The sequence below is a fragment of the Herpailurus yagouaroundi genome, unplaced genomic scaffold (genome assembly GCF_014898765.1).
Source record: "Herpailurus yagouaroundi ecotype Mexico unplaced genomic scaffold, PumYag 180, whole genome shotgun sequence".
In the NCBI taxonomy this organism is placed as follows: domain Eukaryota; kingdom Metazoa; phylum Chordata; class Mammalia; order Carnivora; family Felidae; genus Herpailurus; species Herpailurus yagouaroundi.
In genome coordinates, this window is record NW_024412411.1 from 13292732 (window position 1) to 13307958 (window position 15227).

At 34.8% G+C, this 15227-nt stretch overlaps 1 protein-coding gene across 4 annotated transcripts in view; it reads right to left on the bottom strand.

Annotated features, from left to right (window-relative positions):
* Window positions 1-15227, bottom strand: part of DLG2 (discs large MAGUK scaffold protein 2) — a 2103489-nt gene that overhangs the window by 793948 nt on the left and 1294314 nt on the right. Inside the window, exon 1 of one of the 4 annotated variants that reach the window (XM_040489714.1) lies at window positions 11240-11740. The exons of 1 other annotated variant lie outside the window; for it this stretch is intronic. In XM_040489714.1, coding sequence (XP_040345648.1) covers window positions 11240-11548 — 309 coding nt within the window. In that variant the 5' untranslated portion in view covers window positions 11549-11740. Of the gene's footprint in view, window positions 1-11239; window positions 11741-15227 lie in introns of those variants that run through there. 2 more of the 4 variants (XM_040489717.1, XM_040489715.1) reach the window with 2 other exon arrangements.

A 15227-nucleotide genomic window follows, 5' to 3' on the forward strand; every position in this document is an offset into this window, starting at 1 on the left:
ATAGTATCACAACTGGCTACAATCACAGGAAAAATAACTCATCTTTATTAAGAAAAAAAAGCAAATTAAAATAGTAATGGCATACAATTTTTTAGCTTACTGAATTCATGAGCACAGGAGGAAAGACATGTTTATACATTCCTGAAATCGAAAGACTGTAAATTGGTAAAGTCTTCTTACAAGCAATTTGGCAATTAGCTCTAAGCTGTAAGAGGCAGGAATCAATCTCTTTTGTTCTCCTTTATATCTCCATTATTCAACACAGTGTTTTGGCATATGGGAACTGTTCAATCATTAACTGTTGAATAAAAATTGACTGAATTACTAGATAAATACTATGAGCCTTACAAATTTGCATAATTGATTTAGTGATTCCTTTCCTGAAAATATATCCCTATGAGAAATGTGGTCAAAAGTACTTGTATACCAATGCTTAACTTTGGTATTCATTCTATTAATTATAAAAAAAAGATAACCTAAACTCTATCAATTTGAATTTTTATGGAAAGATGAATATTATATAGTCATTATAAAATTATGTCAATAAGAAAAATAGTTTGACTTAGGAAAATGTTCACAATATGATGCTAAGTTTAAAAAGCAATATGGTTTTATATTATTAAATTCCCACAGACAGACACATACAAACAATATATTTAGGTACATCTATGAGCATGTGATAATACAAAATTATTTCTTAAGATATATATACAGAGACAATTAAAAAAATTAAAAGGGTATAAAAACATTAACTGTGGTTTTTGTACTTTTATAGGTGTTTTAAATTATTTTAAACTTATCTTTAGCTTATAACATTTACCAGAAATGTGTTACTTTTACAACAAAACCCAATAACAAAACTATTTTTATTTATTTATTTATTTTTTAATCTTTTTTTCAACGTTTTTTATTTATTTTTGGGACAGAGAGAGACAGAGCATGAACGGGGGAGGGGCAGAGAGAGGGAGACACAGAATCGGAAACAGGCTCCAGGCTCCGAGCCATCAGCCCAGAGTCTGATGCGGGGCTCGAACTCACGGACCGCAAGATCGTGACCTGGCTGAAGTCGGACGCTTAACCGACTGCGCCACCCAGGCGCCCCCAAAACTATTTTTAAAGGTAGTACATAAGCTTACCTTTAAACTAAGAAGATTTATAATTATCTACTTAGTTTTTATTTTTATTAAAAATTTTTTAATTGAAAATAGAATAAAAAATATTGTAAGTCTTCCTCCTAATCTTTCTGTGAACCTAAAACTGTTCTAAAAAATACCTGAAAAATAAGCCATAAAATGTTGCAGATAAGAGCAGTAATATGTGTAACAAAGAACAAGTAAAGTAGATCAGAAAAATGAATAAACAGTATAAAACCAGAATCAAAGATTTTGTAGAATTGTCTTTCCAGATTGTCAGGAGCAGATATATTTAAAATTTTTTTTTTTTTTTACATTTCATTTATTTTTGAGAGAGAGAGAGAGAGAGAGAGAGAGAGAGAGAGACGGGGAGAGAGAGAGAGAGAGAGAGAGAACATGCACACAAGTGGGGGAGAGGCAGAGACAGAGGGAGACACACAATCCAAAGCAGGCTCCAGGCTCTGAGCTGTCAGCACAGAGCCTGACGTGGGGCTTGGAACTCACAAACTGTGAGATCATGACCTGAGCCGAGGTCGGACGCTTAACCGACTGAGCCACCCAGGCACCCCAGGAGCAGATATATTTATTAATCATTCTGATATATAATGAAAATATCTGAATTATTTACATAGTTCTAAAGGTAATTCATTTCTTAAAGAAAACAGTAGTAATGAAAAACCCTATCAGTCAATGTTGACTACTAACTAAATAGCACAGCCTATCAGAATAAAGTACAAAGGTCTTCAATTATGGATGTTTAATGTGCTGGTGTCAACTCCTGGACTCTGAGCACTTACATTTAATGATGAAAATGATGGAGAATAAAGGTCATGCAGCCCACAGTAGATTGTATGGAAACTAATTATAAAATAATATTTCATGACAGTATTTCAACCTTCTAGAGAACAGGTGACTCCTAAATTGGACAAAGAAACTGAAGAATCGATTTTTTTTCTGGCTGTCCTCTCAAAGTACAGCACTATTCCTTTCATCATTGAACACCATGACCCACTTGAATCCAGAACCTAATTTCTGAACAGTGATACCAATATTTTTACAGCATCACAATAGAATAAGAATCTGAGTGAAACTAAAAACAAAAGAAACAAACAATAAATGCATATTAACTTTTTATTATAATCTGTTATTAAATAGAGCTACTATAAGGGTAAAAGTGGTCACTCTCAATCTTAAGGCATTTGCATAATTCATAACAATAATACTTAAACTCAAAACTAATTAAGTACTTTATATACACTTATATGTACTGTACTAAGTACTGATTAAGTACTTTTATATTCTGTGCTGATATTCATTCAGAAACCAAGAATACTTTATTGAACTATTGCTACTTTCTGGGTGCTAGGGAAACAAAGGTAAATAGGTTGTACTCTAATGGAATTCAGTTCAGTGAAGCATATAGATAAGCACTCATAACTGTGATACAATGTGATAGGTAAATCACGCACAGTAACCAACTAGACATAAAAGTATAGATGACATAGTCTCTCCTCTCCACAGCCAGGGATACCATTGAGAAGTCTGGGCCCAAATGTATAACTTAATTATGATACTACAAGAATTGTCACAAAAGTAAATGGACAACTAGCACTGGGAGTTGGACTCAAAATGGGCATATGAGGACTCTCTCATCAGGAGACTGAGAAGGACACTAACCACAGTGCAAGGTAACGTGATAATTGTGCAGGATGCCATGTTAAGTAGAGGTTTTGTGAGCTAAGATGGGCTAGCTAGATAGGATTAATGAGAAGGATGTTCTTGAACCAGGTCTTTAAAAGATGAATAGACTCTGTTAGGCAGAACGGGATATTCTATCACAATTAAATGGAAAATTAATAGTGTAGTGCAGAATTTTGCAAACTTTTTCTATACAGGGCCAGTTCTCAATTCTATTGGACCCAACATTTCCATTTTATAATATTTGTTTTGTAATACTCTCCTTTCTCCATCTGAAATTCATAGATAATGTAACTGTCTACACATATTTTTCTATACTAAGTAAAAAGAAAAATACAAGAGTATTTTATATTTAAAAAATGTTTTCAATATGTAAATCTGTGAGGCCAAATATACTGAACAGTGTAATGAAGTAGTTAAATGCTTACATACACTTCTAATTAATAAATATATATTTAAATGGAATAAAGAGACCAGATACCAGTTCTTACAAGAAGTACAGGAAGAGAAAAAACTCATATATGATGGATTCCAGATTTAAACATTAGTGTTGGTAGAAGTAATAACAGATTATTTGTATATAATAAGAGATTAAAGGAAATAACCTCAATTGAAATATAGAAAATCTAACATAAGTGTCGACAGTTCAAACAGAGAAAGCTAATAAAAGTGATATTTTTGAAAATAAATTGGCCCTTATTTATAACTTTGGTGTCAAAATAATTCCCTGTTTTATATACCACAGGCTACTGAGGAATTTTATCTATCATTTCTCTATCCCTATCTCTTTATCTCTGTTTGGAATTCTCTCCAATGACAAGGTATGCATTTGATTTCTAGTGCTTCAAAAGACTGTGGAACTCTAACCTTTAAGAAATGGGGAATGGGTTGAAAAAAACAAACAACAACAACAACAAAAACAGCAACACAACAACTCAGCAACCTAAGAGCTTACAGGGAAGTTGAGTGTAGATGACCTTTGGGATAATTTCAGAGTAGTATTGAAAACAAGAGAAAACTAAAAAATAAATAATTTCAGTTACTTTTCAAAAAATAGATTTATTATTGGATGCTAAAATATTTTAAAAATTAATATATGGTATGTCAGTCAAATTAAATGTTTTTAAAATACCCTATAAATTAAATCTGTGAGACCTATTTTATGTGTTTCTAAGTCTATTAAAAGAAGTCTCAAGTCTCTTTGATTACATATTTGCAGGTGATATTTACAAATGTAGACTAATACAGGAGAGGTATATCTGTGACACCAATATAGGAGCAGCAGAATTAGGATGGGGTTTTCCAAAATGGGTGTCAACTTCTGCCAAATTCCTAACAAAATAAAATGCAATGATTCCTTGATTTACAGAGGAGTTGCATTCCTAGAAATTTAAGGCTTATTAAATTTCTGCAGAAAATACTTCATATCTGTTTGTAAAACTGAATTTGACTTTAGACTTAGAAAATCATAAACTTAAAAAAAATGTTCATGAATGTCCAGTGGAATGTTAAAAATTGTGGAGTACATGGGGTGATTCTTTGTTGTACAGAACTTCTTTGCACATTACAGTGCATCTAGCATCCCTGACTCCCTTTTCCAAGATGCCAGTATTACCTCCCAATCATTATCAATACATAAGTATCTCCATACAATTCTAAAATTATTTCTAGTGGCTCTTCTTTCTATCTCCTTGGGGACTGCTGTTCTGAATTATGAAGTAGTAGAAATAAGATATAATATAAATTTTGTATAATGTCCAACACTGCATTACCAAACAAGTTGCATGCTTAATAATGTTCTTCCAATAATTAACTTCATAAAGAGGAGGATAGGGCTTAGAGAAGGAGGGCAGCTTGACACAATACAAAGGTAACTCAATTCTGAGTTCAAAGACATGGACCAAGTCTACCACAATCTGAATGAGCCTGAGGAAATCTTTTAACTTTTTTAGGCTTCATATACATACATATATATATATATATATATATATATATATATATATATACACACACACACATACATATATACATACATATATATATAATATACACACATATACATATATATACATACATATGAATATATGTGTGTGTGTATACACACACACACACACACATATGCCTTTGGGAGATTAAAAGAATGTAACAAATTAGTCTAGAGAATTGAGGAGAATAAAATCAGGTGGGGCTACATTTGTAACAGATCAAACAATGTCAGGAAAAGGAAGAGGATGGATGATGGAGATGGTAGTATTAAGGAAAGATATTTGATTCTTGGCATGATAAATACACAAGTAGATAATGTGTGAGATTTACAACATTCAGCAATGTACAATAATGCTTTTGGGTGTAAGATAATGTCTACATGTACTTTGTTATGTATGTGTATTAAGTCTAAAATACATGGTTCTCAATTCTTCACTATAGAGGTTGTAAGACTGAATCTAATTTGCAAATAACCACAGATCACAAGGTATTTCTAAGAGCAAGTATCAGTGCTGTGAGAACCAACAACAGCTCCTTCAGATCAGCACAATTCTTAACCTTGATCAGACAGAGGAGACATCTTTAGAGGTCCAATCAGCTCAGGGTTCCCATGACCAGAAAATGAAACAGAATGGGGAAATCTAGGGTTCTACTAGGGAGTGCCAGTTCTCCCAACACTACAATTCTTTAATGAAATTTCCTGTTAAATTAGAGAGTTCAAAAGGTCTCTTGGGGTGTTCTACCTCCCACTATTCCTCAAAGAGGCCTTTCTGTAAGATATGGTGGAATGGGGAAGGTGGTCATATAGACCTACATTTGAAACAAATTCTACCTTTTCAGATATGCCATCATGAGAAAGTTACTCTTAGCTATAATTCCCATATCTATAAAGTGGGGATTTTAATACCGCTCTTAATTTTGTTGGGAGAATTTAAAAAATAAGTAACATAAAGCCTTAGCATAGTCCTTCATACATTATGGGTATTGTGAGTATTCAACAAATATTATCATCTTTGCTCTTTCCTTTCCCAACCTCAGTACTTTGTCTCTACTTGTCCAGCCCTAGAGAAAATGCTCTGCTCACATCAGCATCCAGAAGAAGTAGGGACGTAAGTGTTGACCATGTAGCTTCAGGTCTGTTTAAAAAATGCCTAGAACTTTAATTTCTCCTGTATTATCTCTTATTCTATTCTGTTTCTTTTGCCTGGGGGCAAATGGTATTTTCCAGAGACTAAAAAGTCTTATTTTCTGGGAGGAATCAGTAGAAACAGCTACAGAGTTAAAACAAGCTGTCAGATCTTTCTGGCTGGGCATAAGCTAAGCCTGAGATTTCAGCCTAGGGCAACTCTACTTCTTGGACAAAAAGGTTCTCTGCACTCAAGTTGCTGCAAATTGCTATTTCTGGAGGAGTTGCAGAAGGACACTTAGGGAAGATTTACAGAGTTTGAATAAGTGCTTCAAATACAGTTGTTCTGGCAGAATGTTTCTGAGAAAATCTAATATACACACACAATTTATATATATATATATATATATATATATATATATATACACACACAACATATATTATATATACAATTATATACATATAATATATACTATATATATTATATACATTTATATATCTACACAAATACATACACACATATATATGCCATATATATATATATATGACAGATATATAAATATTTTTTGGTAGTGTGCATTTTGTGAATCTCTGAGAACACTGAAGGGTAAAATGTCATCCCATCATCATGTGGTACTGTGCCAAATGTTTCTGGACAGTTGCCTAACCTAACCTTCATCATTATAAGACATCAAAAAATTTACTGAACAAAGGAGAAATTCTAATAAAGGACTACAATACTGATAATAAATTTGATGGACTATAAGTTCTTCAGGTTAGAAAAGCATAATTTAGATATCATTAGTAATAATAAATACCACTTATTGAACAATTCCTAAGTTCTAAGCACCATGCTGGGCTCCTTTATATAGAGTACAGTACTTTCAATTCTTAGTACATTTCCCATAATATAATTTTATTATCCTAAGTTTTACAGAAGGAGACAAATGAGTCTTAAAGAGGTTAGGGAAGTGAGGTCACACAGAGCTAGGAAATTTAAACTTAGGATTGTCTGGCTTTAAAGCATAAATCTTTTCCAAAGTGCTTCCCATTAATTAATGGGTGTCAGTTGACAGAGAGTAGTATTGGAAGAGATATAGGAGTTCATTTGGGGAAAATCAGTTTTCTTAGAAACAGAGAACCTGAGGCCCAGAAAGTTTCAATGACCATGCAGTCTAACACATGGAGAGTAGCAGTACCAGTTACACTGGGATCCTGCAGTGACTGACTCCATGCTGCCAGTTCAGTGAAGTCCTCATCAAAGCCCACCAGACTCTCTGTGTGTCCAAACCCTGTTCATGTCTCTAGCCTCAGCTCTTGAAGAACCTACTCTCTAGTGCCCAACATTCTGGGCAAACAGAACTATGAGCATCTATGAGTAGTTCTACACAGCAACCAGAGTGTTACAGGTGTTTCTGTTTTTGTTATTTTTACTCCAAAAGCTTCTCTCTCTTTGCTCACTTGATAAACACATGTACGTTACTTCAAGGTTCAGTTCGATTCAGCCCAAGCATCACTACCTCTTGAAGTCTTTACTAATTCACTTACTTTCTCTTCCCAGACAATCAGAAAAAATGAAGTAAGGAGTAAGTTAATAATAGCCAACTTTTATTCCACGCTTATTCATTCATTCTACAAATATTTATTGAACCCATACGACTTGTAAGCACTGTTCTAAGTGCCTTACATTTATTATGTTAATCATTCCTCACTACAAATCCTGAGTTAGGCTCTATTTTTATGCTCATTTTATAAAATAGAAAATCTAGGCTTAAAGAGATACTGTATCTTTTCATAAAAATAAAATAAAATAAGTAAATAAATGAATACTTAAAAGTTATCTTGCTCTCTTCCTCCTCTGTGGTTCCTCTGGTTCCTGAATATATGTCCACTATGGAATTTGCAGAACTCCATGGAACTTGTTTCACTTCCAATTTGTGATTTATGATTATATAATTCTGTATATATAATGATATATTTACTACAGATTATATATGGCTGTAGGCCATTAGCACCACAATGGTAGGGGTAGGATTTCCTTTTTACTATTTATATTTACTTTTTTTTTTTTTTTTTTTTTTTTTACTATTTACTGTTTTACTGTTTACTATTATATCCACGGCCCTGATAGAGAAGCACATACTAAGCAGTCAGGAAATGATAGTTGAATAAACAAATGAAGACTGAATGAATGAAGTACAAATGCATAGAACTCTGGCCTTTGAGTCTCCACTGTTCGGTGCTGCCTTCCCAGATCAATCTGAATTGGGGAGAAATGCCACATATGCAATGATGGACAGTTTCTCCCCACTCCTCACCCAAGACCAACATTATTTTCCTAGATGTACATTCTAGAACTCACTTCTGGACACTATAATTTTCCATTTTCTTACCTATTATTAGGGTTATATTAATTCTACAGATTTAAATGGAATGAAAACTTATTTGAGAAAGGACAGAAGCTGTTTTTTAGTCTTGCTGAGGAACAACATAATGACAGTGTCCTGTTAGCACACAACACCCCAAATAACAGGAGTTTGGCAAAGAGCCTTGGGAGGAACTCAAGTCATTACCATGGCCCTCTCTTACAGCAGCCGGAAATCACACTGCTGATTTCCACGTAATACAGAAAATATCTCTGAGAGCAGGATCTCAGTTCCAAGACACTTAACAGCCCTCAGGCACGTTCTGTACCATATGTGGGTCCCCAGGTTATTCTAAAGCACGCATTCTTCTCCTTTCTACTTTATCAAGAATTGTAATGTTTAGTATAATTAACCTCCATCCTTTGTTTCACAGTATTTCACAGGATATCTTTAGTTAATTTAAGGGGTAAGAACAGTATCATATCATAAAATTCTCAAAACAGACTAGGCTTTTAATGGACACATATGCATACACATACACACACATATGCTCTTACTTATGTTAGAGTATATAAGGGTGTATAGTACTTACACATATCTGTATATTTTAAATAGTAGACATATTCTATAGATGCATATGTAAATGAGTACACACATATACACATGTACACATATACATGTACACACGTATACATATACACACATACACATAAATCAGCATTTTAGAACACCTACAGGAAGTAAAGGAAATGTACTTCATATGAAGAGAATAAAACATCCTTTGGAAGAACAAGTTAGTACTTTCTGGGTAAGAAAATAATAATATAGAACTTTAATTTTTGTATGTATATATGTATATACATGCCTACATGTATATGTGTATATAGATACATATATAGAGACCTATAAATACATGAAAGTATGTTAATATGTACAAGTATTTAGGTATTATAGAGATATTTTAAAACATATATTAAAATCTATGCATAGCACTCTCATAGGACTGAGGTGGTAAAAAGGAGGAAGGGTCAGGTGATAGAAGAGTGTCACAACACTAAAGGCCCTAAAAGATATGGTATTTTACTTCCAATATTTGGAGGACTGTTCTTCCTAGCCAACAATAAAATATATGTGAATAAGAGAAAATGTATAGAAATAAGTATGAAAAAGAATGGGAGATGGTAGCTGTCTTAATTCATTGCCTTCTCATATGTCACTAGATCCTTAATTATCAGTGCAGAGAGTCTATTTCAATCCTTTAAAGCATTAAATGGCTATAAATTTAAGGCAAGTAGGAGGCTGACTTTGTTAAAAAGCAAGAAAGGGAAAAGTTTCCCTTGATGGATGAAAAATGTATCAAGATTTTTAGAGCATGGTTATTATAATGTACTGTTTTGGGGCTGAGAAATTATCAGTTATGAAATGAAAATCTTATTACACCTTGGATAAAAAGAATTATGACAATAAATCAAGTTGCTTTTTCTACCTTAATGTCAGTTGGCTAATTCTACTCTGTGCAAAAACCATAAGCTAGATGTGTGTTTGTCTTCTTTGCCTTGAGAATTTAACATAATCAACACAAGAGATATAATTTAAAGGCATTTAAACCATATGTATTTGTTAAAGAATATATAGAGACTTCAAAATTGTCAAGACTGTTTTTTTTTCAGTTTGAAATTCATGTTAACTTTGAGAAATAATTGAGTTTCCAAATGTCAGGCTCCATTTCAGGCTGAACCAGTTTAATGCTAAAATGACAATATATTCTTCATTTAAAGCAAGATTCTGAGATGAATGATATTAATTCATCAGAAGCCACATATATGTAACTCAATCATTAAGATCTAGTGATATATGATATTCTTAGAAGTACTTTTTAAAAAACTAATATTAAAATTAGAATGTTCTCTACACCTTTCCCATCATACCATTTCACTTGTAATCAATAGCCACTCCTCAATTATAGTAAAATCACATTAAAATCAAGAAAAGACTTTTTTTTCCTGAAAACAGCTTTTCTTCTTCTCAATGGATATTTAAGAACTATCACTGTTCTATATTTATGACAGTGATTACAGGTGCATTTTATTTAAATTTTACAGCATTTACAGGAAGTTGTCTTACCTCTTCTGGATGGGGACAGGAAAAAAATGAACCAATTTCATTTCTGATAAAATGCCAGTAGTTTGGGGCAAGAATAAGCTAGGAATTAAATTAAGGCAATCTGCACATCTGCTTCAGAACTAGATTACAGAAGAAAGAGAATTATAGTTTTTAATATAAATAACCTTATTGCTACTCTATGAATAAATAAAATGTTTCATTATTGTATTCTGAGTGTAATCATCCTGTAGTCTGCACCCAATTATTCCCTTTGTGTGTAAAATGAATTATTTCATATAAACAAATTTTCTTCTCCATTACTGAAAAGGTATACAGTATTATGAGAGTAAAATTAGAAAAGCATAATTTAAATCACTACTTTCCATAGCTGAAGAAATAAATGCCTTTTTATCAATAAAGAGGTGGAAAGTATTTGATTAAAGTTCATTTTTTTCTCTCCCTTAAAAACAAAAACAAAAACAATGAGGCTAGGCAGTACAGAAAAGTTAACAATGATTAGAAGTCAAATTGCTGCTAAAAGCCAATGATGCAGCACAGTAAAATCATCTGAGGACTACAGAAGTTGAACTTGGGAAAAAGTCACTGAAAGAAACTGAGCACAGCATCTTCGGACTTTCACAGGCCACCCAGAGGTGAGCCCACAAACACCTGTGAAAATGACAGGTTTTCCAGGCCTACCGTTTTCCAAACAGGCGTTCCCAGTCAGCAAGGAGGACTCAGCAAAGTTTCCAAACCATGCTACCCTTACACAACTTGTTCTCAGTTTCTTCCGATAGTCAAGGGAAAGTCAGAAGGAAAAGGCTCACCTGTGCTGGGCTGAACCAACCATGTGGGCAGGCGCAACGCTCCCCACAAGTCCCTTTGCCTTTAGCGCTCGTCTTGTGGGGGCTTTTCCGCACACTGTCCCACAAAGTGACCAGCTTGGTCCTGTTTGAAGCTGGGCCCCCTGGTCCTGAGGAGGGCATGGTCTGAGAATTGTACCCAAGCCCATGAGGGTTCCTCTGCCAGCCACAAGCGCAGTGGGCATCCCTGATCAGTGTGGGTGCACTCCTGCCGGCATCCATCCCATCGGACCCCCGGCTGCAGCCGTGTTGCTTGGTGAGGTATGCATTCATACTGCCCTGATGCCTACTCTTTCCTTTGGTCAGCTCTGCACAGGAATGTCTCCTCCCTCACACCCCTTTTCTTCCAGGCAGTTGTAAAAGTCTTTTTTTTTTTTTTTTTCCTCCCGTGGATCCCTCAGTATCTTTGACAGCTGCTATAAGCAGTGCATCGTGGGAGCAGCGAGAGCAGCTCCGCACAGCATTATCTGCGGGCTGGTAGCTCTTTGTCAATAGATGACTCAACTCACAGAGCAACTTGACAGTATCCCTGCTCTAGGCAGAAGCAATCAATGCTCCACACAGCTGGGCTACAAGACTGTACAGTGTGTTACAAACCCTTTTTGGATGGAGCCCCACAGTAAAGAGTACTCTTTGCAATTTGGCATTCTGGCTTTTCCGTCTCCTAGATGAGCCCTACACAAAATACAGACCTCAGGAAAGAGAGCTTCTTATCAGACTAGCAGGACCCTTCGTTCTGGAAAGGATGCATATAGACTGAAATAACACAGCATGGACAATTTAAAATGATGGGAAAGTTAACCTGTAAAGAAATTTCTAACATTTACAGGAATCACTTACCTAGAGAGATATTTGCCAAGACACAGAGCAAATCATGAGGTAACTATATAAGGGCATCAATATTAACTCTAAACAATATTAATTCATTCAGAAAAATCACTGAGATCACAGCATTATACTAGGGTCCTTTAAAATTTGGAGGTTTAATTTGTTTTAGATCATGATTATGTATTATATTCCAAACATACATTTTTTATGCTATGAATGATTATTAATTCTTTCTGGTTCAAAATAAAGCAATTTTCAAAGTTCAAAACTTATGGGTTGGCTTATTTTAACACAGTGTTTTTCCTTCCCCCAAATTATTCTGAGGATTTCCTTTCAAATACTTTACCACAACAAATACATTCACCACAGAGAGAGTCTGCATTTTAAAGTGAAAGACACATCCAACTCTGCCATCCAGTATTTTGGTTTCCACAGACAGAATTTTCAAATTCTTTTACTGGAAAATGAGTGAAATCTATCCAATTTAAAGCAATTGCCTTCCAGAGAGGACATGATTGTTTTAAAATTTTAGTATGATTGCAGAAGCCATACATAGTATGGCTTAGTAAAGAGAAAGGCTAATTACTACGACAGTTAGAATTTTTATTATGTTTGAAACTTTCCATATTTGTTGCCAAAATGTCTATCCTTATCACATATCCCTGAGGGAACCATTTTGGTTTGACTGGGATACAAGCTGCCATCTATACAGCACCCAAAAAAAAAAATGCTACAATCCCAAGATATAATTTTTATCTATAGACCAACAGATCCGCCTTCTCACTGCTGGGGCAGTATAGACCTCATTTCTGACTGGATTGGCAAAGTTCTAATTTCAAGGGCTAGGATTATAACATATACAATTTTCAACACTAGAACTCCCTGGACAAAGCATTTTTATACATAAAAACTGAAAGGAAGATGTAGGATCTACTCTTCCTGTGTATCTCCACAAAATGGTCCTTTTCCAAACTCTTATAGCATCAGGGGCTGCTATAAGTAACTTGCCTGGCAATGTAAGCATTCAAGACACCTTTGCTAAGTAATGATGACCCATATGTGGAAGTTCAAAGGGCAGGCCCTGGTTTGCTACTGACCATTTTGTTTTTACCCCAGGCACCTAGCACTCTTCCTGCCCAGCACGTACCAGACTTCTAATAAATACATATTTTTTGTATGGATGAATGAATGGTTGGGTGAATGTTTATATAGAAGGAAGAGACATGCAGGAGCTAACATGTTTTGAAAATAATATTTAGTTCAGCAATGCTCCAAAAACATAAATTATTCCTTTAAGGTTAGCTGTAGTGTTGGTTTTGAGGTGTTAAGGAAATTTGCCAAAAAAAAAAAAAAAAAAAAAATGAAGACTTGAATTGTTAGGTGGAAATAACAATGGTATTAATGGTCTTTCTTCCTGAAAGAGAATCCAGGAGTTAAGATCAATATCTAAGAACAGTAAAATGGAGGCAAATAGATCATCATGTGATGCTCTGTGGGGAAAAGGGCAGAGTACCATCCACATCTCTTCCCTTCCCTTCTCTCTCCTCTCTCTGTCTTCTCCCTCTCACTCTCTTCTCTCTCCCTCTATATCTCTTCTCACTCCTCTCTTTCTCTCTCTCTTTCATTTTTTATGCTGGGTTGTTTGGAATGAGCCTGAAAGAACTTCTAGGTCAAATAAAGGCCCAGAGAACCTTGTATTTGTCTAGTGTCACCATGATGCATGGCTATACAATAGGACTTGATGTGATATGGCAATACTATCACCCCCAAATGAGAATGTCAAGAAGTGATAAGTTTGGCTCTCTCCCATCTTATCTAACCATAGATGCTTCTCTAGTTTTTCAGGCAGATATAAGTGCTCAAAGGCCCATTACCATCTTTAGGGAAAACATGCCCTGTTGTCACCCATTTGCCTCTCAGGTATGAGAATCAATCTGTGTAGGAGTCAGCGTGAATCCCTTAAAATTTTGTAATGGCGGGTGCAGTTTGCAGCAATACAGAAAACCTCCTGGCTGGGCACTACACAAAGATATTATAAATCTTTATAGGGACCTAACGCTATTATAAATGGGTTGTTTGGAATAAGCTATTTCTTCTCATTACAAGGAAAATAGATATTTTATTTTATTTTATTTTATTTTATTTTATTTTATTTTATTTTATTTTATTTTATTTTAGACAGAGAGAGCATGTGCACGAGCAGGGGAGAGGCAGTGAGGGGGGAGGAGAGAAAGAGGGAAAGAGGATCTTAAACAGGCTCCACACTCAGCATGGAACCCAAAGTGGGGCTTGATCCCAGGACCTTGGGATCATGACCTGAGCCTAAACCAAGAGTCGGATACTTAACCAACTGAGCCACCCAGGCGCCCCTACAATTTTTGTTTTAATAACCTCACTATGCCATTTCTGTACAGAGAAATAAACATCATGAATTGCATAACTAATGCTACTTCCTCCAAAGATCTCAAAGACCATAGAAAACTTTCATTAAACTTATTGCAAGACTATACTGAAATTATTTTTTCACTTTAATACACGTAAAATATATCCAGCCTCTTGTCTTCCCCTGTTCTCCCCAGTTATTTCTTTTTTGAACATGACATTTGGCTTTCACAGTCTGATGATAGACCACTTAAAAAGATAAATATGTCCAACTAGCCCACTGTACTATGAGACAGACCTACTGATTAAAGATAATTCAATTTGATCAACTGTAATTGGACTATTGTAATGACCATGAGATGACATGATATTCTGGCCAAACAAGAATTAGTTGTGCACAAGTACACATCCTACTTATCATTGTGATTTAACATGGGCAGATGGTGCACAACACAATGCCTAGATGAGATATATCTTATTGACCTCTCTTTGACCTGACATTGACTCCAGAGAACAACCACTAGCTTTGAAGCAGGGGCTTAAAACGAATATCTGGCTTGATTTGTTTAATAAAAAAATAATTGGCAAAGATGAATTGCTAAATAAATTGTGCGGTACTAAAGCACTATGCAGACTTTGTTTCCAGAAAAAATTTCCTTCAGGCATTCTATGCATATGGGAAATGAAAATATTAATTATGAAAGAAGAGCTGAGGGTTTGTAAAGGAAGACTGGGTACCATA